Raw genomic sequence first — 24,299 nt, forward strand, 5'->3', positions numbered from 1 at the left:
GAGTAGAAATTATGGTGAAGACACAATGACTGCAAAATATTTGGAAGAGTACCTGACATATAAACCAATGTATGTGCATGCTCAGTTGCATCCAACTCTTTGTGACCCTATGGATTGTAGCTAACGTGCCAGGCTCCTCTGTCCATGGGATATTCCCAGCAAGAATACTGGAGTGGGCTGTCATTTCTGCCTCTAGGGGATCTTTCCAACCCAGGGATCGAACCCATATCTCCTGTGTCTCCTGCATTACAGGAATATTCTTTACTGCTGAACCACTTGGGAAGCCCTGACATATAGTCCAGTTCAGTCACTAGTCGTGTCCGACTCTTTGCAACCCCATGAACTGCAGCATGCCAGGCCTCCCTGTCCATCACCAACTCCCGGAGTTCACTGAGACTCACATCCATCGAGTCAGTGATGCCATCCAGCCATCTCATCCTCTGTCATCCCCTTCTCCTCCTGCCCCCAATCCCTCCCAGCATCATAGTTTTTTCCAATGAGTCAACTCTTCGCATGAGGTGGCCAAAATACTGGAGTTTCAGCTTTAGCATCATTCCTTCCATAGAACACCCAGGACCAATCTCCTTAGAATGGACTGGTTGGATCTCCTTGCAGTCCAAGGGACTCTCAAGAGTCTTCTCCAACACCACAGTTCAAAAGCATCAATTCTTCAGCAATCAGCTTTCTTAACAGTCCAACTCTCACATCCATACATGACCACTGGAAAAACCATAGCCTTGACTAGATGGACTTTTGTTGTGCTCTATAAATGTCAGCTGTTATGATAGACTGCCTTTTTAAAAGTCCCATTCTGTCAATAGATAGGCCTTAGACTAGTCACTTAATTTCCCTGAACTTCAGTTTTCTGATCTGTAAAATTGATTATATTAGCCTTGAACTGAAATGATCAGAATATTTTTAAGCTTTAAGAATTATCACCATCATGGCTTCTACATATCATTCATATTAAGTGTGAGTGAAGCAATTAATCTTAGAAATACATCATAAAACCTTGGAATTATACAGTTTTCACAAAAATTATTTTATTTTAAGCATGAAATAACATTAATTCCTTCATCTAACATTTTTTAAACAACTTTCATGTGTCAAGAATTGTGCTAGCCACTAAAAAAATGAAGTTTAGCACTTTTATCGAGAAAGAGATATAAAAAGATTAATATATGAAAAACGCAATGATAGAGATTGCCTAGAATAATAAGTATTCAAAGTAGACATATTCTCTGGACTCAAAGACTGATAGAATACAAGATGTAATTCCCCTTATTTTCTCTTTCTATCTCCATCAAGACATGTTCAATAAATGTTGAATAAATATATGCTGTATAAATCATCTTATTTTGGAAAACTACATTATAGGCTTCATTCTGCGACCTAGATTTTTGGTTTAACTATACAAATTACTGGTTTTCTGTATGACCCTACACAAATCAATATACTGCCTGGAGGTCAGTTTCCTAAATAATAATAGCTTGATTCATCTGTTCTGTTTATTTTGTGGGATTGTTGAGAATTTCAAATGAACTAGTTTGAAGTTGCTATGAAAATCCTCAAGTAAAATGCAAAGGTATTATATGATGTTATCCTTAAAAAAAAAAAAGCACAGGGTAGTACTTCAGAAAATACTGAGAGTATTATGTGAAATTTTGCAAATGAGAGAAATCTCATGAGTTGAAGAATGACATAGCCAACCCCTGGCCCCAAAGGAATGGCTAGTTCCAATGTCTATCAGGAAAACAAGTGCTAACAAGAACACATATTTTCTGAGCAAGCTGCAGAGGTCTGTTTTTCTGAGGGTCTCTTCAAATCTGCTATTGAATTTCATTCTATGACTATAGCCTTCTTGACTCTGGTCAATGGAAGTGCCCAATATCAGTATCTTTATCTAGAAATCACATGTTAATTTTGGTCACAGCACTCCCTTTCTACAAAATATAATCAAGTAAATAGACAAGAGATAGGTAAACACTGAGAGACCGAATCTGATATTGAAATATTGAGCTTCTAACTCAATGTATTGATAGTTGATCTTAACACCGGGTTTAACAAAAGACACTCCAAACATACCAGTTCCCTGAATCAGGTCTTTTGTGGCTGATTCAAGTTGCTTTTTTCTTTTCTTCTTTTTTTTTAAAGAACTTGAAGCAGAGTCATGACTACAATTTACTCCGGGGTACAAAGGTATTATTTTAGAGAAAAAATAGCTATGGGAGAAGGAAAAGTGTTCAGCTGGAGAATAAATGGTTGTTGACATCAGACAAATAGGAGATAAGGAAATGGGCAGAGTGATTACGCAGGTAAACAGGGATATAAGCAAAGGTGGAATTGAAGATATGGCTTGTGTTTTCCTCCACAGACTGAAGCTGCTCTGATGTATGACGCTGTGTACATGGTGGCCATTGCCTCCCACCGGGCTTCCCAGCTGACCGTCAGCTCCCTACAGTGCCACAGACACAAGCCGTGGCGCCTTGGTCCCAGATTTATGAATCTGATCAAAGAGGCAAGTGACACTTGTTTACAGTTCAGCTCTTCCTTTGGCTTACTGCTTCTGGACTTGTCCACGTGGTGAAGTCTTCCCATTTGGCTCTGTTGGCATGATGCCATTTGGTGAGGTCCTTCCCATTTGGCTCTGTTGGCATGATGTCATTTGGTGAGGTCCTTCCCATTTGGCTCTGTTGGCATGATGTCTGTAAGAGAGGAGATGCCATCATGAACCTATCTGCTGGGAATTCACTGGTAAAAATTTGTGTAGAAGAACTACCAGGAGCTTTCCAGTGTGATGATGAGACGTTTTCAAAAGCTACCAGATTATAACATGCACCTTCCTTTATTGCAACTCAGGCCCCAGCTGCTTCTGGCCCTCCACATGTGTTCATAATAACTCCCAGGTGCTTATTCTATGGCCTGTTGAGTCATGAGGTAGGTCAGTCCGTCACTGAAGAGAATTAGAGATGGCTTCCCCATTCTCAGCCTCTAGTCCCAGTGGTTTCCCTAAGTCGTGGGTTCTATAGGACTGAACAGAAGGAGCTCTTTGTTCTAATGATACACTGATTATTTCACCAATTGTCAGCAAACTGAAAAATCTGGTACCTTTCGAAACCTACACCATGTACTGAAGGATTTTCAAGAGCACAGGGTTTAGAGAGGAGGTGAGTTCTCACTATTACCTTACCCTGGGCACCCTTCCCTTTTCTCAAAGACAATTTAATTTCTCTTCACTAGATCCTGTTCTAAGATCTTGAGATGTCTTCTAGATATGTATTCTTGGATTATCTCTGACCCCTACACACACCTCGGAGTGTGTCTGGATTTGAAAAGATGAAATAAGGTATTTGGGGGCAGGCGAGTCTGACTGAGGATACATATGCTGTTATGCTGTTCTAATGCTTTTTGGGATTAGAGATTTACCTCTCAAGTGAAGAGTATCTTTATTCCTTTCTGCCCTGGAGAAGGTTGGGGTGAGACAAAGCCTTAACAGAGAAGAATGGCAGGAAGCATAGTACAAGAAAAGAATGCCCAGTCAAGAGGAAGGGTGATATCTAAAGAAAGATACCTACTTTGGGCTTTATCTCTGCTAGTCTCTTGAGCACCTACAGGCTCTTCTATCTACTTCTTCTTTGAAGTCTGACTCTAATCCGTCAGGGTCAGGATGAGAGAGACAGGAGGTATGAAGGTTAGCAGACTACCCAGGCTCCAAACCAAGGTTATTTACAAGGCTGAGACTGAAGTGTGGCAAGCAACAAAGTGCCTTGGACACACGATCTAAGGAGGCACTCTCTCTCAAATTTGAATCCTGCACATGCAGGAGACTGAGAAGGAATGTTTCCTTAAATTTTGTGCCCTGGGCACCTCTCTTACCTCACTCTATGCTGGCAAGGTTATTTGGGTTTAAATTCCAGCTCCACTAACATGTATGAGCAATATAACCTGGGTAAGTTACTTAGACTCCCTGTGTCTCAGTTTTCTCATCTGTAAAATGGGAATAACACCTTCTATCTCACATAAGTATTGTGAGGATAATGAGTAAAGTTAATTCTTAGGAAGAACAGGACAGGGACATTATAAGAATCTGAAATATGAGCTATTCTCTTACCGTTGGAAAGGACTGCTCACAACAGCCCTCATTCAGCTTTACTGAGGATGATGCCAGGAATTTAAAACTGGCAACAGCAACAACAGCAACAAAGAAATCACAATTGGGCATGAAATGAAATACCCTTTCTGACAGTTACACAAATCTGACATACTGTGCCTAATAGGAAAACATCATACAGCCTCTCCTTTCCCCATAGTGATCATGGTTATGTCCTGAATTGCCATTCAGACCACCTTGATCTTTAACAACAAAACAGCTTGTTTCCTTTTATCTCATTCCAGCGCAAGAAGAGGCATGAGACCACATTACAGTTTGGGATCAAACACTCTGGAGCACCCCAAGCACCTTTTTTCTTGTATTTGAGTTGCATACAAAGGTGAAATTACTAAGTCGTATTTAGATATGTGTAAAGAAATAATGAGCTCGAAGAGGAGGGACCACATTGAAAGCAAAACAGCATTTTACATTCATTTACTCCAAAGAATAAATTCCCTATTCTCAGGCTCCACAGCTGGGGTACAAGAAGAGATGCATTAGAAAGCTTGAGTTCATGTTTTCTTTTGTCTCCTGAGTCACGATGTCTTCTGCTGCCTTTGGCAGGGTTTAGGCATCTGCAGAAAAGATGGGAAATCAGATAAAGAGTGATGTCCTGGCCTGTTGAAAGACTTGCACTGAGGGGACTTTAAAAGAAACTAAAGCATGCAAAAGTGAGAACATGCAGAAGTTTCTTTCAATGAATACCTAATACAACAAGACTGCAGCCATCAGATTTGATCTGTTGTTGTTTAGTCTCTCTGTTTTTGTTGTTGTTGTTTAGACTCCTTGCGACCCCATGGCCTGTAGCCTGCCAGACTCCTCTGCCCACGGGATTTCCTAGGCAAGAATACTGGACTGGGTTGCCATTTCCTTCTACAGGAGATCTTCCCAATCTAGGGATCGAACCTGTATCTCCTGAATTGGCAGGTGGATTCTTTACCACTGAGCCACCAGGGAAGCCCATCAGGTTTGATTAGGAAACATAATCCTAATCCTTGGTCCTTTCTTTGAGTAACTGTTACTTTCTAAGCTATTTCCAAACCTGTAATCAGAAATAATGTAAAGAAGCAAGTCAGCAGATTGCATGTATGGGAGAAGATCAAATTCGTCACAGGAGGTAAATTTCTCGAGGAGGAGGTACTTGCAATGTGCACTAACCCTTGACAATCCACACATCGTTTAGAATCAGGAAGGCTTTCAGACAGGTCTCTCAAGCTAACTACCTTTCAGTGTTTCAGGCTGACCAGAAAGAGAGAAAGAATTAAAGAATATTTTAAACATGATTGGGTATGTTATAGTGTTATCTCTTTGGGTTTTTGCTAAATGAGTACATATGAAGAGATTATAGTCTCCACTCAACAACTGGAACTCCATTATACAAGTAATATTAACTTAGGTAACGCTAGTGGTAAAGAACCCACCTGCCAATGCAGGAGATATAAGACATGCGGGTTCTATCCCTGGGTCGGGAAGACCCCCCTGGAGGGCATGGCAACCTACTCCAGTATTCTTGCCTGGAGAATCCCCATGGACACAGGAGCATGGCGGGCTACAATCCATAGGGTCACAAAGAGTCAGACACGACTGAATTGACTTAACACACAACTTAGTACAGGAGTATCTCTGAAATTATAAAATGTGGTTTCTACTGTCTACGAATATAAATTCTATCAGTATACAGTGGAGGAATGGCAAACTTCATCCACGTTCATTAGAATCCTCACTGTTGAGCAGGATATGCAGGGTCCATAGTGATCCCTTCAGGACCTCCTATGCCACCTCTCTCATCTCCTGCTTCCATCCCAACACTCACTGAACTCATTGTGACTCCCTGAACTTGCCGTATGCTCCTCCCAAATTCTCTTGCCTCTGATTGAAGTGCCTCCTCTAGGTCATCCTTTATGATCCAGTTCAAGCACTAGCTCCTGACTATGGCCCCAACTCACAAATTCAGGCCCCTATCCTTCATTACAGCTGTTGTTAGATCATCATAGTGGGTTGTATGTCTGTCTCCAAGCTGTGCTTTTCCAGTCTCAATTCCCTAGTACTTGCACAACATTGAACGTAAAATGAGCACCCAATAAATAGTAGATGAGTGGATAAGTGAACAAATGAACATCAAAGTACCTGAAGAACACACACAATCTATGAACAAGAATTACAGTCATTCAACCCTGAATGAATATCATATCCAGACACAATTCAATAAGACAGAAATGAGAGCTGGGACTAGACTCATCTACTGAGGTCATAGGTTCTAGTAGAAGAGTGAGTCAGGGGTCTTAGGAAGAGACCAGGACATCACTTTGCTGACAAAGGTCCATATAATCAAACCCATGGTTTTGACATTAGGCATCTACATATGTGAGAGTTAGACTATAAAGGAGGGTGTTGTTCATTCCCTCAATTGTGTCCGGTTCTTTGTGACCCCATGGACTGCAGCACACCAGTCTTCCCTGTCCTTCACCATCTCCTGGAACTTGCTCAAACTCGTGTTCATTGAGTTGGTGATGCCATTCAACCATCTCATCCTCTGTCGTCCCCTTCTCCTCCCACCTTCAATCTTTCCCAGCAACAGGGTCTCTTCTAATGAGTCAGCTCTTCACATCAGGTGGCCAAAGTATTGGAGCTTTAGCTTTAGCATCAGTCCTTCCAATGAATATTCAGGACTGATTTCCTTTAGGATTGACTTATTTGATCTCCTTGCTTTCCAAGAGACTCTTAAGAGTCTTCCCCAACACCACAGTTCAAAAGCATCAATTCTTCAGCACTCAGCTTTCTTCACAGTCCAACTCTCACATCCACATACGACTACTGGAAAAACCATAGCTTTGACTAGATGGACCTTTGCTGGCAAAGTAATGTCTTTGCTTTTTAATAAGCTGTCTAGATTGGTCATAGCTTTTCTTCCATGGAGCAAGTGTCTTTTAATTTCATGGCTGCACTCACCATCTGCAGTGATTTTGGAGCCCAAGAAAATAGTCTCTCACTGTTTCCATTGTTTCCCCATCATCTACCAGATGCCATGATCTTCATCTTTTGAATGCTGACTTTTAAGTTTTAACATCAAAACCACTCTCCTCTTTCACTTTCATCAAGAGGCTCTTTTTAGTTCCTCTTCACTTTCTATCGTAAGGGTGGTATCATCTGAATATTTGAGATTATTGATATTTCTCCCAGCAATCTTGATTCCAGCTTGTGTTTCACGCAGCCTGGCATTTTGAATGATGTACTCTGCATATAAGTTCAATAAGCAGGATGACAATATATAACTCTTTCCCCACTTTGGAACCAGTTCGTTGTTCCATGTCCAATTCTAACTGTTGATTCTTAACCTGCATACAGATTTCTCATAAGGCAGGTAGGTGTTCTGGTATTCCTATCTCTTGAAGAATTTTCCACAGTTTGCTGTGATCCACACAGTCAAGACTTTAGCGTAGTCAATGAAGCAGAAGTAGATGTTTTTCTGGAATTCTCTTGCTTCTTCTATAATCCAACACATGTTGGCAATTTGATCTCTGGTTCCTCTGCCTTTTCTAAATCCAGCTTGAATATCTGGAAGTTCTTGGTTCATGTATTGTTGAAGTCTAGTTTGGAGAATTTTGAGCATTACTTTGCTAGCATGTGAAATGAGTACAATATTGCATAGGAACCTGAAATGTTAGGTCCACGAATCAAGGCAAATTGAAAGTGGTCAAACAGGAGATGGCAAGAGTGATCATTGACATTTTAGGGATCAGTGAACAGAAATGGACAGGAAGGGGAAAATTTAATTCCTATGACTACTACTGTGGGTAAGAATCCCTTAAAAGAAACAGAAAAAAGTCAGCAAAAAAGTCCAAAATGCTGTACTTGGGTGCAGTCTCAAAAATGACAGAATGATCTCTGTTCATTTCCAACGTGAGCCATTCAATATCATGGTAATCCAAGTCTATGCCCCAACCACTAATGCTGAAGAAGCTGAAGTTGTACAGTTCTATGCAGACCTACATGACCTTCTAGAACAAACACCAAAAAAAAAAAAAAAAATGTCCTTTTCTTCACAGGAGGCAGGAATTCAAAAGTAGGAAGTCAAGAGATAAGTAACAGGCAAATTTGGGCTTGGAGTACAACATGAAGCAGGGCAAAGGCTAACAGAGTTTTGCCAAAAGAATACACTGGTCGTAACAAATATGGACATCACCTGAAGGTCAATATCGAAATAAGATTGATTATATTCTTTGCAGTTGAGGATGGAGAAGGTCTATACAGTCAGCAAAAATCAGACTGAGTGCTGACTGTGGTTCAGATCGTGAACTCCTTATTGCAAAGACTGAGTGCCAAAGAAATGATGCTTTCGAACTGTGGTGCTGGAGAAGACTCTTGAGAGTCCCGTGGTCTGCAAGGAGATCAAACCAGTCAACCCTAAAGGAAGTCAGTCCTGAATATTCATCGGAAGGAGTGATCTGAAGCTCCAATACTTTGGCCACCTGATGCAAAGAACTGACTCATTGGAAAAGACCCTGATGCTGGGAAAGATGGAGGGCAGGGGGAGAAGGGGAATGACAGAGGATGAGATGGTTGGATGGCATCACCGACTCAATGGACTTGAGTTTGAGCAAACACGGAGAGATAATGAAGGACAGGGAAGCCTGGTGTGCTGCAGTTTATGGGGTCACAAAGTGTTGGACACAACTGAGCTACTAGAAAACAAAATATCGTGAACTGGGAATGTAGACCCTAAGATTTCATGTGTTTGTTTTCTGTGTAAACTTAACCACTTAACCTCTTTTTTCTCAATTGCTTCTTCTACAAATTGAGGATAAAAATATCCACTTTATATGTCTGTAAAGATTGCATTTAATATATCGACAGCAGAGCAAAATATCTGCCCTACAGTGGTTGCTCAAAAAGGGTGTGAGTGAAAGTCACTCACTTGTGTCTGATTCTTTGTGATCCCATGGACTATACAGTCCATGGAATTCTCCAGGCCAGAATACTGGAGTGGGTAGCCTTTCCCTTCTCCAGGGGATCTTCCTAAACCAGGGATCATACCCAGGTCTTCCGCACTGCAGGCAGATTAAATTGAAGATCCTTGTTAAAAATGTATATCATATAAAGTGGTTGTCAGAAAGAAATGAGGCAACACATATAAAACCTTAAGTCTATTGCCTCGCATATGTAAGGACCGCAGTCTTGCTTTTGATATTTGGCATCATCATTGTTATTACTGAGTCAAGATGAAGTAGCAGTGCCTGTAAAAAGGAAGACAGGACCTGGCACAGGAAAATCAGGAGTTCAGTGAAGACTGGCATGCAGACACAAGAGGCCAAATGCAGTGATGCCAGAGAATGAGGGAGCTTTCAGTCATCAAACACGCGTGATTGTTCCAGAGGGACCCAAAGACATTATTAGGTAACAATCAGGAGTGCTGAGCTCACAGAAAAGCCTGGCAAATCACATCTCAGATCAGTCTAGGAAATTATAGCTCAAAGTGGGAGGTGAGGAAACTGAAAGTCTCTTGCCTGTGACAAGAGCTACTCTGGACCCAGAATAAGTGCTAGCTGGCCATGGGGAAATCAGTGGGAAGAGCTGTAGAGGTGTATGCATGTCAAAACATCTGGAAGATGAGAGTCTGTAGTCACAGGTGCTGGAAAGGGCAGTAAACTGTGCATAGAGCAAAGTGAATCAGGTTTTAGGTTAAATCAGTGGTTCTTAGCTATTTTCTGTGGTATGGGCCCTATATCAAAACTGATTTAAATCGTAGATCATTATTCCCACAGAAGATATACAAATATGCTTACAATCTCAAGGACCTTATACTCATGCTGGGCTCTTTGAAACTCATGTTATACAATGAATTACCATCTCACACCAATCAGAATGGCCATTATTAAAAAGCCTACAAATAACAAATGCTGGAGGGGGTGTGGAGAAAAGGAAACTTCCTATACAGTTGGTACAAATGTAAACTGGAGCAGTTCAATTTAGTTCAGTTCAGTGGCTCAGTCGTGTCCAACTCTTTGTGACCCCATGGACTGCAGCACACCAAGCCTCCCTGTCAATCACCAACTCCTGGAGTTTACTCAAACTCACATCCATTGAGTTGGTGATGCCTTCCAACCATCTCATCCTCTGTCAGCCCCTTCTCCTCCCACCTTCAATCTTTCCCAGCATCAGGGTCTTTTCAAATGAATCAGTTCTTCCCATCAGGTGGCCAAAGGATTGGAGTTTCAGCCTCAGCATCAGTCTTTCCAGTGAATATTCAGGATGATTTCCTTTAGGTTGGATTGGTTGGATCTCCTTGCAGTCCAAGGGACTCTCAAGAGTCTTTTCCAACACCACAGTTCAAAAGCATCAATTCTTCAGCACTCAGCTTTCTTCACAGTCCAACTCTCACATCCATACATGACCACTGGAAAAACTACAGCTTTGATAGATGGACCTTTATGTTCATAGCAGCACTGTTTATGATAGCCTAGACTTGAGAACAGCCTAAATGTCCATCAACAGCTGAATGGATAAAGAAAATGTGGCATATACATACATACATACGTGTGTGTCTGTGTGTGTGTGTGTGCATGCGTGTGTGCTCGTGCACGTTTCAGTAGTGGCCGACTCTTTGTGACCCTATGGACTATAGCCCTGCCAGGCACCTATGTCCATGGAATTCCCAGAGTGGGTTGCCTTCCCCTGCTTCAGGGAATCTTCCCAACCAGGGATCAAACATTTATTATGTCTCCTGCATTATCAGGTGGGTTCTTTACCATTAACACCAGCTGGGAAGCTCTGTGGAATATTGCTGTTGTTGTTTAGTCACTAGGTTGTGTCTGACTCTTTTATGACACTCTTTTGTGTCTGACTCTTTAGAGGAGCCTGGTGGGCTATAGTCCATGGGATTTCCCACACAAGAATACTGGAATGGGATGCCATTTCCTTCTCCAGAGGATCTTCCTGACACAGGGATCAAACCTGCATCTCCTGCTTGGCAGACAGGTCCTTTACCACTGAGCCAACTGGGAAGCACATACAGTGAAATATTATTAAACCATAAGAAATGAAATAATGCCATTTGCAGCAACTTGGTTGGATCTAGAGATTACCATTCTAAGTGAAGTCAGAAAGAGAAAGACAAACACTGTATGATACCACTTATATGTGAAATCTAAAATAAGATACAAATAAACGTATCTGTGAAACAGACTGACCGATATAGAGAACAGAGTTGTGTTTATCAAGGGGAGGAGGGAAGGATAGGGAGGTTGGGATTCACATATGCAAATTATTATATATGGGGTGGATTAGCAGCAAAGTCCTACTTTATAGCACAGGGAACTGTGTTCAGTATCCTACGGTAAACCGTAGTAGAAAAGAATATGAAAAGGAAAAAAAAAAAAAAAGAATATGAAAAGGAGTGTATAACTGAGTCACTTTGCTGTACAGCAGAAATGAACACAACATTGTCAGTCAACTATACTTCGGCAAAAAAGAAAAAAAGAGTGTCTTAACTGGATATTTAAGGTAGGATTTGGTTGAAAGCATGTTTCAACATGTTGAACAGCAAAAATATAAATGAAACGTGAGTTCTGTTAGGCTCAGATGGAGTGATCCCATGTAGAAATGGTGAAATATGAGTTTACATAAATATGGAGAGACAACTGGTGGAAATTGCCTGCTGAGAAATTCAAAATTGATCAAGCATTGATCATAAGTTACTGTTCTTGAGATAAAATAGTATTTTAGATAGTTTTTATTGGTAGCCTCCTATAGCTTTCATTGAAACAGATAAACCCACGGTAATTGTGGGTTTATAAAGATATCTTGGTTTGGAAGTAATCATCACTCATAAAGAACTAAAAGGGAAAAAAAAAATGTTCAAGAGAAACAAATGTTTCTTGAGTATAGCCCTAATTTCTCTCCAAAATTTAGACCAGAATGAATTTAGGTATAAATTCATTCAGTTGCTTCACTATTGGAAAAATCCACTTGGATGTTCTGCTACCACCCACATATCAACAAACTCCCAAATAGAATTCATCATTTGATCTATTAAATTTAGTATTGCTATAATAGGTCCAATGTTGGTGAATTATGATATAACCAGTATATTAAACAAACACAACCAGTGGGACAACAAAATCAATTTATTTTGTTCCTACTGCTCATTTAAAATTGTTTAGTGAAAATTAGATAGAGACTATGTTTTTTTTTGTTTGTTTACTAAGATAATGGAAGTCCTAGAGTTTTCATTTCAACATAGTAATTAGAATATCTAGTTTAAAACATTAAGCCAATGCACAACTTGATTTTACATCAAATTTCTCCTCTCCCTGAGGTCTGCTGGAAGACGCTGGGGAAATGGAGGGATGGTTGGCTCTCTGTCTTCTCCTTCCCTTGATGACTTCCTCACCACACTCTTAGCTGTTGGACCTCCTTGCGTGTGCATGCTCAGTCATGTCCAACTCTTTGTGATCCCACAGACTGTAGCCCACCAAGCTGCTCTGTCCATGGAATTTTCCAGGCAAGATTACTGGAGTGGGTTACCACTCCCTTTTCCAAGGGATCTTTCTAACCCAGGGATTGAACCTGGGTGTCCTGCATTGCAGGTGGATTCTTTACCATGTAAGCCACCAGGGAAGCTCAAAAGAGCCTCTAACTGGGTCCCATATCTTGACTGTCAGCCCTTTTACAGCTGTTTTCCCCGTAGAAGCAAAGTGATGTACACGTATGCATGGTAGGTGTTCTAACCTCTAGAAACACCAACTTGCTTACAGTTTCCTGTGTCTGCCGTGCTTTTCTCATACAGTGAAGACAAATGAGTTGCTCTTTTCTTGACAAAACCGATCTTACAAACCAGTCTTTTGTCATCCTCCTTTCAATCTGAAAAGCACTGCCTCCCATTCTTCATGTGGGCTACCACTCTCTCAGAATTAATTTTCCTAGTCCAACAAGCCTCTCCCAAACCTTTATTTGGGGATGGGTCCTCCAATGCATTTCATAGCTCATGTATGTCTCTATGTTAGCACTTCACATGCTTCATTCAGACACTGTAAGATCTTTCCCTTGGACAAGGAGAAAGTCAATTTATCTTTGTATCCTCACATTGCTGTGTAGTACATGACAGGCATTGAAAAGCTGCTTGTTGAACTGAGCCCAGGAAGTTAAAATCTAGCAAACTTTTATTAAATTTCGCTGAGTTGATACTAAATTTTAAACTATATAAATAGTTCCTAATTGATCTAGTCCAAAATAAATTTCCTACATAAGAATGAAACACTATTTCAAGTGCCAAAGTATGTGGGATATCACTGAGAGCTATATAAAATAAGGGCTGCTTTCTGCCACTGTTTTGCTATGAAAATACAATTTATTGATTTATTTTGAAGGAATGAAGATTACAAATTTGAATACATAAATAAGATAGTCAAGATAAGGTGTTAAAAATCAAAGAGTAAAAGATAAAATTCTCCACTGAGGCATCTATATTTGCTTTGATATTTATTTGGACTTTTACGTAAAATGTCAGTATTGAGTGGGTTTTTTTTTTTTTTTTAATGGGATCCTGATGAAAAATTACAAAGTTGGAAAAGAAATCCCTAGAGAAACATAAGCTCTGACATGATTTTCTCCTACTGTGGTTCCAATGAGTAATGCTTCCCATTACTGCATGCCATTTGAGTTTGATTGCCAGGACAAGCTGTCCCTTGAATTAACTAGATGACATTGGACCTGGCAGCCAACTCAGTCAAATTTCTAAATACTTTTCAGACAAATACCCATTTGTATTTTTCATTCTGCACCTACTGAAAATTACCTGCATTCTGACTCCTAGCTTGCACTGTATACACGGAAACCATTTACTCCAGCATCCTTTCACATTTGGGACATTTGGACCTAAAGGAAGACTGAAGTTTTCAGGTCCCTGCTTCAGTTTTCTGTACAAATGGACAGAAAAATTACATCAGTTCCTAAATGTTCAAAGTTTACAATTTTAACCAATTACATGCATTATCTCATTTATCATTAAGGTGTTAAGAGATCTGCTCCTGAAACATTCAGTCAGTAACTAGGTGAACCAGCGCCTGTCAGAAAATGCTGAAAGGGGATGTCAGCATAAAATGAGAGGTTCTGCCAAGTTCTCCTTAGTTTATGTGATTCTAAATAACATTTTTATTTATGAAATAACATTCAAAGACTCATGTCAATTATCGCTTTCCTTCCATTCAGCTACTAATGTCCTGGTCCTGTGATGTTGATTGAAGAATTTGCTTTCTATACCTCAGTCCGTTATGTATGTGTATACATGTGTATATGTGTACATGCACACATGTGTTTAATTTACTTAAATAATTGTCATTTTATAGAGATATATGTGCACATGTGTATACATATATGTCTATTATGTGAGGATATGTATGTATATACATATATGGTGGTGGTGGTGGTTTAGTCGCTAAGTTGTGTCCGACTCTTGTGACCCCATGGACTGTAGCCTGTCAGGCTCCTCTGTCCATGGAATTCTCCAGGCAAGAATACTGGAGTAGGTTGCCATTTCCTTCTCCAGGGGAATCTTCCTGACCCAGGAATTGAACCCGGGTCTCCTGCATTGCAGGCAGATGATTTACCAACTGAGCTATGAGGGAAGCCCAATATACATATATAGTTTGTGTGTGTGTATATATATATATAATGTATATATAGTGTGAATATTTTGTGGATATGCCTACATATATTCATGCACATACAGGTTTCATTTAGGAATTGGCTTTACTATCAAACTTATTTAAGTTTTGGAATATATGTAAGTTATGTATATTTATTATTTATCCAGTTCATTCACTTTCATTGAAATCTAATATTCCATCATTCATTCATTCAACCTGAGAAGGCAATGGCACCCCACTCCAATACTCTTGCCTGGAAAATCCCATGGATGGAGGAGCCTGGTGGGCTGCAGTCCATGGGGTCGCTAAGAGTCGGGCACAACTGAGCGACTTCACTTTCACTTTTCACTTTCATGCATTGGAGAAGGTAATAGCAACCCATTCCAGTGTTCTTGCCTGGAGAATCCCAGGGACAGGGGAGCCTGGTGGGCTGCCGTCTATGGGGTCGCACAGAGTCAGACACAACTGAAGCGACTTAGCAGCAGCAGCATTTATTCAACTAATATCTGCTAGTTAGTATGTGGCAGCAACTTAGACACCATGATTGCCATAGTAAGCAAAACAAATCCCTTACTCTCATGCTGTAGTAGGGGAATGAGGCATACTTAAAAGGGGATATTTTACTTCAGATGATGATAAGGTCTATCAGAAAAACAAAGTTCTGAAGAGGGTAGGGTGTCCTGAGGTCCTCGAATAGAGAAATGGGCATTGCTTTGTTACATGGGGTAGTTAGAAAACACTTCACAGATAATGAGAAACCTGAGTTTCTGAAAGGTTCTGAGTTTCTTTCAAAGTCCTGAAAGAAAAGAGGAAGCAGGACATGTAAATATTAAGAGAGCAAAGGATCCAAGCAGAGGAACAACTCATGCATTAAGGAAAAAAAAAAGAATACTGATCAAGAAGATCCCCTGGAGGAGGAAATGACAACCCTCTCCAGTATTCTTGCCTGAAGAATCCCACGAACAGAGGAGACTGGTGGGCTACAGTCCAAAGGGTTGCAAAGAGTCACACATGACTAAGCAAGCAAATGTACTTCAAGTATTTCTCCGTTTCCCCATGAATGGATATTTTGACTGCCTCCTTTTCTTTTACACATTCAAAAAATGCTGTGATGAACATCTAAGTAATATGCCATTGTTATTGTTCAGTCACTCAGTCGTGTCTGGCTCTTATGTGATTTCCGTGGACTGTAGCCCACCAGGCTCCTCTGTCCATGGGGTTTTCCAAGCATTGAATTATTTGAATGTGTTACCATTTCCAGGGGATCTTCCTGGGCGAGGAATCAAACCCGTATCTCCTACATTGGCAAGTGGATTCTTTATGACTGAGCTACTAGGGATCCTAAGGAATCTTATGCACAAATGCAAGATTTGTTCTAGAACAGCACTGTTCAATAGAAATACATGTGAATCACACAGATTTTCTAGTAGTCACATTAAAAATCAAAACCAAACAGATGCAGTTAATTTTAATAATGCATTTTATTTAACCCAATATATCCAAAATATTATTACTTCAACATGTAATAAATTGACTGTTTTCATAATGTCTTTTAAATTCAGTTTGAATTTTAAGCTTATAGTCCTCAGTTTTTACCAGCCACATTTCAAGTTCTCAATAAGCTTGGTAACTAAATAAATATGTTTTCTTAACACAATATCCCACCCAATCAGGCTAACTGGAGAAAGGTATGAATCTAACCCATGTGGAATCCAAATTTTTATCTTTATTGACAAAGAGCATGTTGATTAACTACAATAAGTATGTACCCAATACAGACAAAATTTGATTAATATGACCAAAGTAATTTAAGACAGACTGATTTGATTTCCAGATTTAATTGATCACATTATCTAGATAATTAGACAAGCACCTATTCCCTCCCACTTCCCACCCACTGTGTCTCAGATTTGTATTTCTGCCATTTAGTTGATTTGCAAGCACAGAAGCCAATTCACCCTATTTTGGAAAACATGCCCTTGCACAAACCAGTGCCAAAGGAAATTAGTTTATGAGTAAAGAAAAGCTAGGTGCATATTCTAACATGAAGTCTTAGGAAATAAGAAACAGTTTACCTAGAGTTCATGGCAAAGATATAGTTAAATTCAGCAGATTTAAAGTTGGAAATCAAATATTGGCAAGGAAAGCCATTATATTTTTAAATCATGCAGTGATCCATGCAAGCTGTTATTGCAAGATAATGGGTTATAAACAACACACATAATAGTTAAAATAATTATATATTGAACAGATGAGAATATGATAAATGCATCATTTCAGTTCCTGAAATAGCTGATATACAAAGAAGTTATGTGGTCTAAAGTTTATGTTTATCACTTCTTCCTTTGCTTAATGTTTATTTTCCTCACATTATTATGTATACTTCAGATTTTGTTTTAAATAGCTTTTCTGAGAACTGGCTTAAAATTGTACTTGACTGGACAGAGATCACATTGCTTAAATGAAGGGTGAATTTCAGATATTTGTCATTGTATCATACTCCAGGGACCTGAGTAAGACAATAAGTGAACAGTTAGTCCATCAAGGCTGTATTTGTACAATGGATATAGAGTGGGCCTCCTTTAATTAAAAACAAATGAAATAATACCACAATGAATAACGTTTGTTAATTCTTTAATTCAGGAGACAGAATCAGGTGCAGACAAGTTTTTGAAATACATAAAATTCTTTTTCTGTTCTCTTTTCTCTGCACCATCTCCCCAAGGTATCTTTATTTCTTGATCTTACTCTTAGCATTTCATTATAAAGTGTTAGCAAAAGGTTCTCTAAATAAATGAATGAATGTATTAATTATGGAGTCAGTAAATGCTTAAAAGGATCATTTCTTTTCATGTACATTCACAGGCCAATTTCTAAACTAGGTAAGCCCTCAAAATTCAAAGAAAAATCTCCTTAGAGTTGAACTGCTATATAAGAGTTGATTTTGGGGGGCGCAAATAAACTAAATCTGACTGCACCTCCAATTCCCCAACCCAGGGCATCATGACCTTGAGAAGATCACAGGATTTTTCTTCTTGGACCTGCAGACTGGACGGTCTCTTTGCCTAGCTCTTTCTAGGATGAAAAGAAAGGGAATTGGAGGATGGAGTGGGGCACAAAGATATGTCTCTCCTCTGCACTGCTTTCTATACAGTGGTACTGGCCTCACAGCCAGTAGGAACAAAATCCTAATTCCCAGGTCCTGCTACCTTCCCTCTGCCTTTCTCCTACTGAAAAATGTGTAACTTCTGGAAGTGCTACTTTATCCAACTTTGCTTCCTACCTGTGTTTTGGATGTCTATCCAATGTAGGAATTGGACCTTAAAGATGAGTAAACCATTTCTTGCCATCAAGGAATTGACAATTAATTGGAGAAAAGATGGTGGACACAATCAGCATAGTATACAATTATGATGTTTCAAGGCATAATAAATAAATAGTTGACAATATACAATAGCTAAGATAATAGTTAACATAATACAAGACCTAATAATGTATACCAGAGAGGTAGCACAGATCGTAACCATATATATTTTTTAAGACTCACATCTTATAACTCTAAGGTTTCCACCCTTTTGATGTGAACAGCATTTGAGAATAAATCCCCTAATGAGTGCAACACTTCTGAAATGTGACCAGGCAGCCATTTCAATATGCAGCCTTTGTTTTCAAATACTGCATTGCTAATGGAACCCATTATTCAGGCACTCAAGGCAAAAAGGGAGACTCCTTGCCAAAGGTTAATATTGAAAATGTGCTGGATGATTCATTTAGTATAATTGATTGATTGTTTTTTCAGAAATCCCAGACTAGAAATCATGTGCTCAACAATGCATAAAAAATTGATAGTGCGAAACATTGATATTAATCAATAAAATTATGAACAAGGTATATGAATCAATTAACAAAACCTAGAGAGAGAATTGTCAAACACTATCCCACTAATAAAAACCCTATTGGAGTTACAAATAAAAAGAGAGGTGATGTTTTCCAGTTGTGTTCAAGTCTGCTGAATACTGACACGTACAGCCCATCAGTCTATAGCAGCCATAGTTTAAAACAAAGTTTCTGACAATAATATTTAAATTCAGATTTTTTTTTTAATGCAGATAACCAGAAGTCAAGAGTACTATTTTGCTTTGTTAGATTTGTGTGTTTGACTGAGCAAGTCAATTGCTTTATATAACTTTGGAGCAGAATGACTCATTTTAAAAAAGAAAGCTTAATAATGTTCATTGTTTTATATGTATATCAACTCTCCATTGACTGTCATAATGTGTTAAGGTGATGTGTTTGTAACACATGTATGTATTCACACACAAACAAACACAACAGTATACTTGAGTCTTAAAAATCAAGAAACAGTTCAGTGTCAACTTAGTCCTATGATGAGCTATGTGACTTGTGAGCAAATTACATCAACATTTTGTCTCTGTGAGTTCAAAATTCTTTAAAGTGTCCTAAAAATAGAAGGGAGGTTGGCCAACCACTTCTTCACCCTAATAGTCTCATCAGCTCCCAAAGTCTCTTATTCTTTGCCTCATGTCAGATGCCCTAGGAACATTGTACAGTGATAGACTCACAACTTATTGGCAGCCCACTGAAATAAAGTCTATATAAACTTGGTGGTCAGATTTACCCCATTTACCCATCCAGTTACAAGAGCTATTAGCTCAGCTTACAGTTTGGAGTACTAGGATATAAAGTTTCTCTTCTCTGGTGAAAGTGAAAGTTGCTCAGTAGTGTCCGACTCCTTAAGACCCCATGGACTATACAGTCCATGGAATTCTAAAGGCCAGAATACTGGAGTAGGTAGCCTTTCCCTTCTCCAGGGGATCTTCCCAACCCAGGTCTTGATATTGTTTTAGCTGGTCTCCCACATTGCAGGTGGATTCTTTACCAGCTGAACCACAAATGAAGCCCAAGAATACTGAAGTGGGTAGCCTATCCCTTCTCCAATGGATCTTCCCAACCCAGGAATCGAACCGGGGTCTCCTGCATTGCAGGCAGATTCTTTACCAACTGAGCTATCAACTGAATAGTTTGATGTACTTTTCTTGTGAGGAATGCAGAGATAACTGTGGTCTTGACCATCAAGGTAGAGGAGGACAGCCTTAAATATTTCACAAGTGGACAAAGGCAAGTGATGATATCTTTTATAATTGAAAGTCAATCACATTGGGAGCTCTTTGTCCACTCGGATTGTGTTAAATTGAAGTTATCAGAAGCAAAAAAAAACAAAAAACAAAAAAGACATGCAATTGGTGACTGGTAAATGGATTCTGATGAGCCAGGGGTCTGTTTAGTGCTCAATGGTAGAGAATCTTCCCAACCCAGAGATAGAACCTGTGTCTCCTACATTGCATGCAGATTCTTTATCTCTGAGCCACCGGAGAAGCCTAGATGGAACTTCATCCATCCAGCTAGAACAATATCAAGTCAATGGTCTCAGTCTCTATATACACTGCCTCTCTAAAATTTCAGAATTTGAAGATACTTAGATAGAGCCTTAGTCTCCATCTCATGGTATCCAACTAGCATACCCTCCTCGAAACAGGTGACTATACTTTATTCATGTCTATGCTTTTATTGATTTTTGAAATATCTCAAATAATCCTGTGGAATTCAAAGCATCAGCAAAGCTCTTCAGAATCCTCTTTGGTGTAGCTGTGCTTCTGCCCCATGAGAGCCTGAGAAGACACTGATGCCAATGGCCAGGAGTATTGCTCTGCCCTGAAGAATATCATCGGGGTTTTTACTGCATCTGGCTCCCTTTGACCAGTGATGATTCAGACTTCTTTGATGCAAAATACGACTGTGTCCACTATGGTTTTCATTACTCTCATTTGCACTTAAAGAATAGTAAAAAAAAAAATGGAAAGCCTTAGACTGAAAACACAGTAACTCATAACTTCTCTGAAAGTTCAGTGATGCAGCAGCTTGACCCCTCTGGCAGAATTATTTTATATGATACTTCCTAAATGGCATCATTGAAGGGTAGGATGTTCAAGGTTAATGGAAATGTGGCAAATTTCACAATTCCCTCCTACTGCAGTTGGGGAAACTGAGATAGAGGAGTAGGCCCAGCAGTCTCTGAGCATCAAAAACAGATCAACAAGAACGTTTTGGATGCTCATGCACTGGCTTTTATTGTTCCTTGAATACCATGCTAATACGCTGGGTCATCTTCTCAGCCAAGTGCTGTATTTGGAGTCAGAAATTAAGGGTCTAAGTCCTTAGTAGCTCTGTGAACCTCACACCTTCATCTCATAAGGCAAGGCTAATGATTTTTTACTTCACACAGTTGCAAGAGTGAAAGGAAATAGCAATTGTAAAAATGTCTAGTGTATTTGACACGAGATGGAGAGAGTGTTTCCCAAAGATGAGATATTTTCTAGCAATGTCTGTATGCTGATTGGAATGACCTAGTCAGACAGGAACAAGCTGATAATGAAAGAGAGAGAGAGAAACTGCTGGAACAATTTCATTGTGTAGGTGAGAGGCGAGAAAGTCTGGTGCACATGTGCATATGAGCACAGAGAGCTCATTTGAGCTGCAGGAGAGAAAGCAGAGAATACAAGCATAGATGCTCACAGATAGGTCAGGGAACATGGTGGGGGTATTGTAGCACTTCTACTTGTTCTGTAAAAAAAAGCAAGACCATCAGCTCGAGTGAAGGTGAACAGTTAGACTTCTTTACAACAATGAAAGAAGAGGATGTCTGCCTCGCACCTGTATTTGAAAATTCTTCCAGAGTAGAACCACTTAATAAAATACCAAATACTAATATGTACCATTTATCAAGATTGCTCTGAAAAAAAAAAAAAAAAGATCGCTTTGAAACATTTACTTTATAATCAGTATTGAGAAAGACATGCTAAGGGCTAGGAGCTCTGACCGGAACTGTCTCCATAAACAAGCGAGAGCTGGTCCGTGACTTCAATAAAAGCAGAAAAGCAGATTCCAGTATAATTATAGACATGAAAGCAAAGACATGCCTTAGTCTGGGCTGAGTTATAGGTTGAAGGCATCTTCAATGTACAGAGAGGGTCACAGGGTAGCACTGTGAGTTGCTTTAAAAGCTTTCTCAGAGACAATGAAGGCTGGCCTCAGCTTTAGAGAATGAGTTGGACTGTGGCAGGCGGCATGGTGAGGAGGGGCATTCTGATTCTGTATAATTATAGATTTGCTGGTGGCTGAGAGTGAATTACGGTAGGAGGTCAAAAGTAAATGATGAGCAGAGGCCAGTTCATGAAAGTACCTTCTATGCTGCACTAATGATTCTGACTAATTCTATAAGCTAGAGGTTCTCTAGCTTCCCAGGTGGCTCAGTGGGTAAGAATCAGCCTGCAGTGCAGAAGACTCAAGAGACACGGGTTCAATCCCTGGGTTGGGAAGATCCCCTGGAGGAGGGCATGGCAACTCACTCCAGTATTCTTGCCTGGAGAATCCCATGGACTGAGGAGCTGGCAGACTACAGTCCATGGGGTCGCAAAGAGTTGGACACAACTTAAGCAACTTAGCACACACAGCACTCACAGTACGCACCAAAATCACCCGGTGAAGTCTCCAAAAGCCCAATTACTTCCCACATTCAACCTCCAGAGACTTGGGTAATTCTTATGCCAGCTTGAGAAAGATGCCATTTGAGCTATTAAGACGGCATTGAACTGCACGGCCCTTCCTCTGTCCCTCGGATCTTGCATAAGTCACCCCTAACCATTATACCTAATGACATGAGGTATATTCACGCTTTCTATATGGGACCATTATTCAGAAGTAAATTTTCATCAATGTTCACGGTAGGGAAGAGACTAAAAGAGACATTAGTAGACCAAAGCCAAAATAAGCATGGCCTCTTGCCCTCCAGTTGTCAGATCTAAGTGAAGATCTAACAAAGCAACACAAAGCAGCCATGAACTCCTGCAGAGGAAGAGGAAGTAGGAGAAAGGCCTGGATCCAACCTTTCTTTTCCTCTAATTTTCAGAACAGCAGGAGAGATGGGGATATGAGGAAAGCAGAGCCGTGGGTGCTGCAGAGGAGAAGGGCAAGTCCTGTTCAACATCTTTTCACCTTTGTTTCCGGGTCCCATCTGGGCCAAACAGCAAGTTCAGCCCACGGCCGGGCTTTAGTTGTCAGCATTATTGAAATTACAAACCAGTGATTTCAATGTCAAGCTAATTATCACTGGAAAATAACATGTGAATACTGACTCCCTTGGTGTGCAGCCTACGAAAGAACACTCAGCGAAAAGGATGCCAGTGTTCATTGTTGGCTTTTATGTAAATTGATGAGCCTAAGGTTTGCCTTGGAAAGTCAGATTTTGACACTAATAACTGAAGCTGACCTTTTGGGTATAAATGTTAGAGGGTTTTTTTGTTTTTGCTTTTGTTTTTAACTCATTCCTTCCTTTCACTGATTCCATGGTAAATACGGCTTTAAAGTTTATGTGGCATGATAAATAACAGCAAAGGCAATGTCTTTTCAGAGAAACTCTTAAAAAACTCTTAAAAAAATATTCATTCTAAATATCCTATACCCTTTTAAGGTAAATATTCTTAACCAAAGTCTGACAGGCTGGTAACAACATCATCTAATTACCCAAAGAACCTAGACTTACTCAAATAATCTAGTCATGATTTATGACCAAAAAATAAAAGAATCTAATCATGAAGTGACAGTATTTGTGATTAAAATTCTGAGGCAAGGAACTGAAAAGCAAACTTTTTTTTTTTCCTGAATCAATATATGTGATGAATGTGGTCACTGTCAAATATTTTAAAAGACAATTCCAACAACTGCAAGGTATTACTTGTAAAGAAATAACAAGATTTGTAAATGAGGCAAATTGTTTACCTAAGTTTGAACTTCAAGGAAGTTTGCCCATTGAAAAATTACACGTTTTCTTTTCATCTTGCTACTATTAGAAATGGAAACAGAATGTCTTTACACAAAGCCACACACCAGCCAAGAACTGTAATTACCTTTGTAGCTCTCACATTTTATCACTAAGATTTGACAACAAAACATTTTGAAAATAAAGACAATAAATGAAAGTCTCCCTGTGAAAGGTTACCTGAGCATTAGACAATTATTCCGCATATGCCTAGCTTGCTACAATTCATACCTCAGACTTTTGTGAATAATATGTTGATGATTACATAGGGTCGAACTTACGGACTAATTTATACAACTTTTTTTGTTCATTCTATTTTTGCTATTTCTGAGATGAATTTTTAAACTAATTTTTAAACTAGCTTATGAAAAACTCAAGTCCAACAATTTTGACTTTTGACTATTGATGAGATTACTGATTATCAGTGAAATAAATGTATCTTAATCATTTTTAAGCTGACCTTATAAATTGAGGAAGAAAAAGGAAGGAGAAGTAAAGGAAGACAGAAAAAAAAAATAGAAAATAAAAAAAACAGTAAGAACAGTCTATGAAATGAGACACTTGAGTTAAGCGTGGATTCCCCACTAACAGCTAACCTCGACCTAGCTGA

At 39.5% G+C, this 24,299-nt stretch overlaps 1 protein-coding gene across 8 annotated transcripts in view; it reads left to right on the top strand.

The window, feature by feature from the left end:
• The window catches only part of GRIK1 (glutamate ionotropic receptor kainate type subunit 1), a 481,020-nt gene that overhangs the window by 366,991 nt on the left and 89,730 nt on the right, over positions 1–24,299 (top strand). For all 8 annotated transcript variants that reach the window (XM_055567715.1, XM_055567717.1, XM_055567716.1 and 5 more), the window contains one exon: positions 2,375–2,518. In XM_055567715.1, the coding sequence (XP_055423690.1) occupies positions 2,375–2,518 (144 nt within the window). The remainder of the gene's footprint in view (positions 1–2,374; positions 2,519–24,299) is intronic.

Source organism: Bubalus kerabau, chromosome 2, assembly GCF_029407905.1.
Source record: "Bubalus kerabau isolate K-KA32 ecotype Philippines breed swamp buffalo chromosome 2, PCC_UOA_SB_1v2, whole genome shotgun sequence".
Classification (NCBI taxonomy): Eukaryota; Metazoa; Chordata; class Mammalia; order Artiodactyla; family Bovidae; genus Bubalus; species Bubalus kerabau.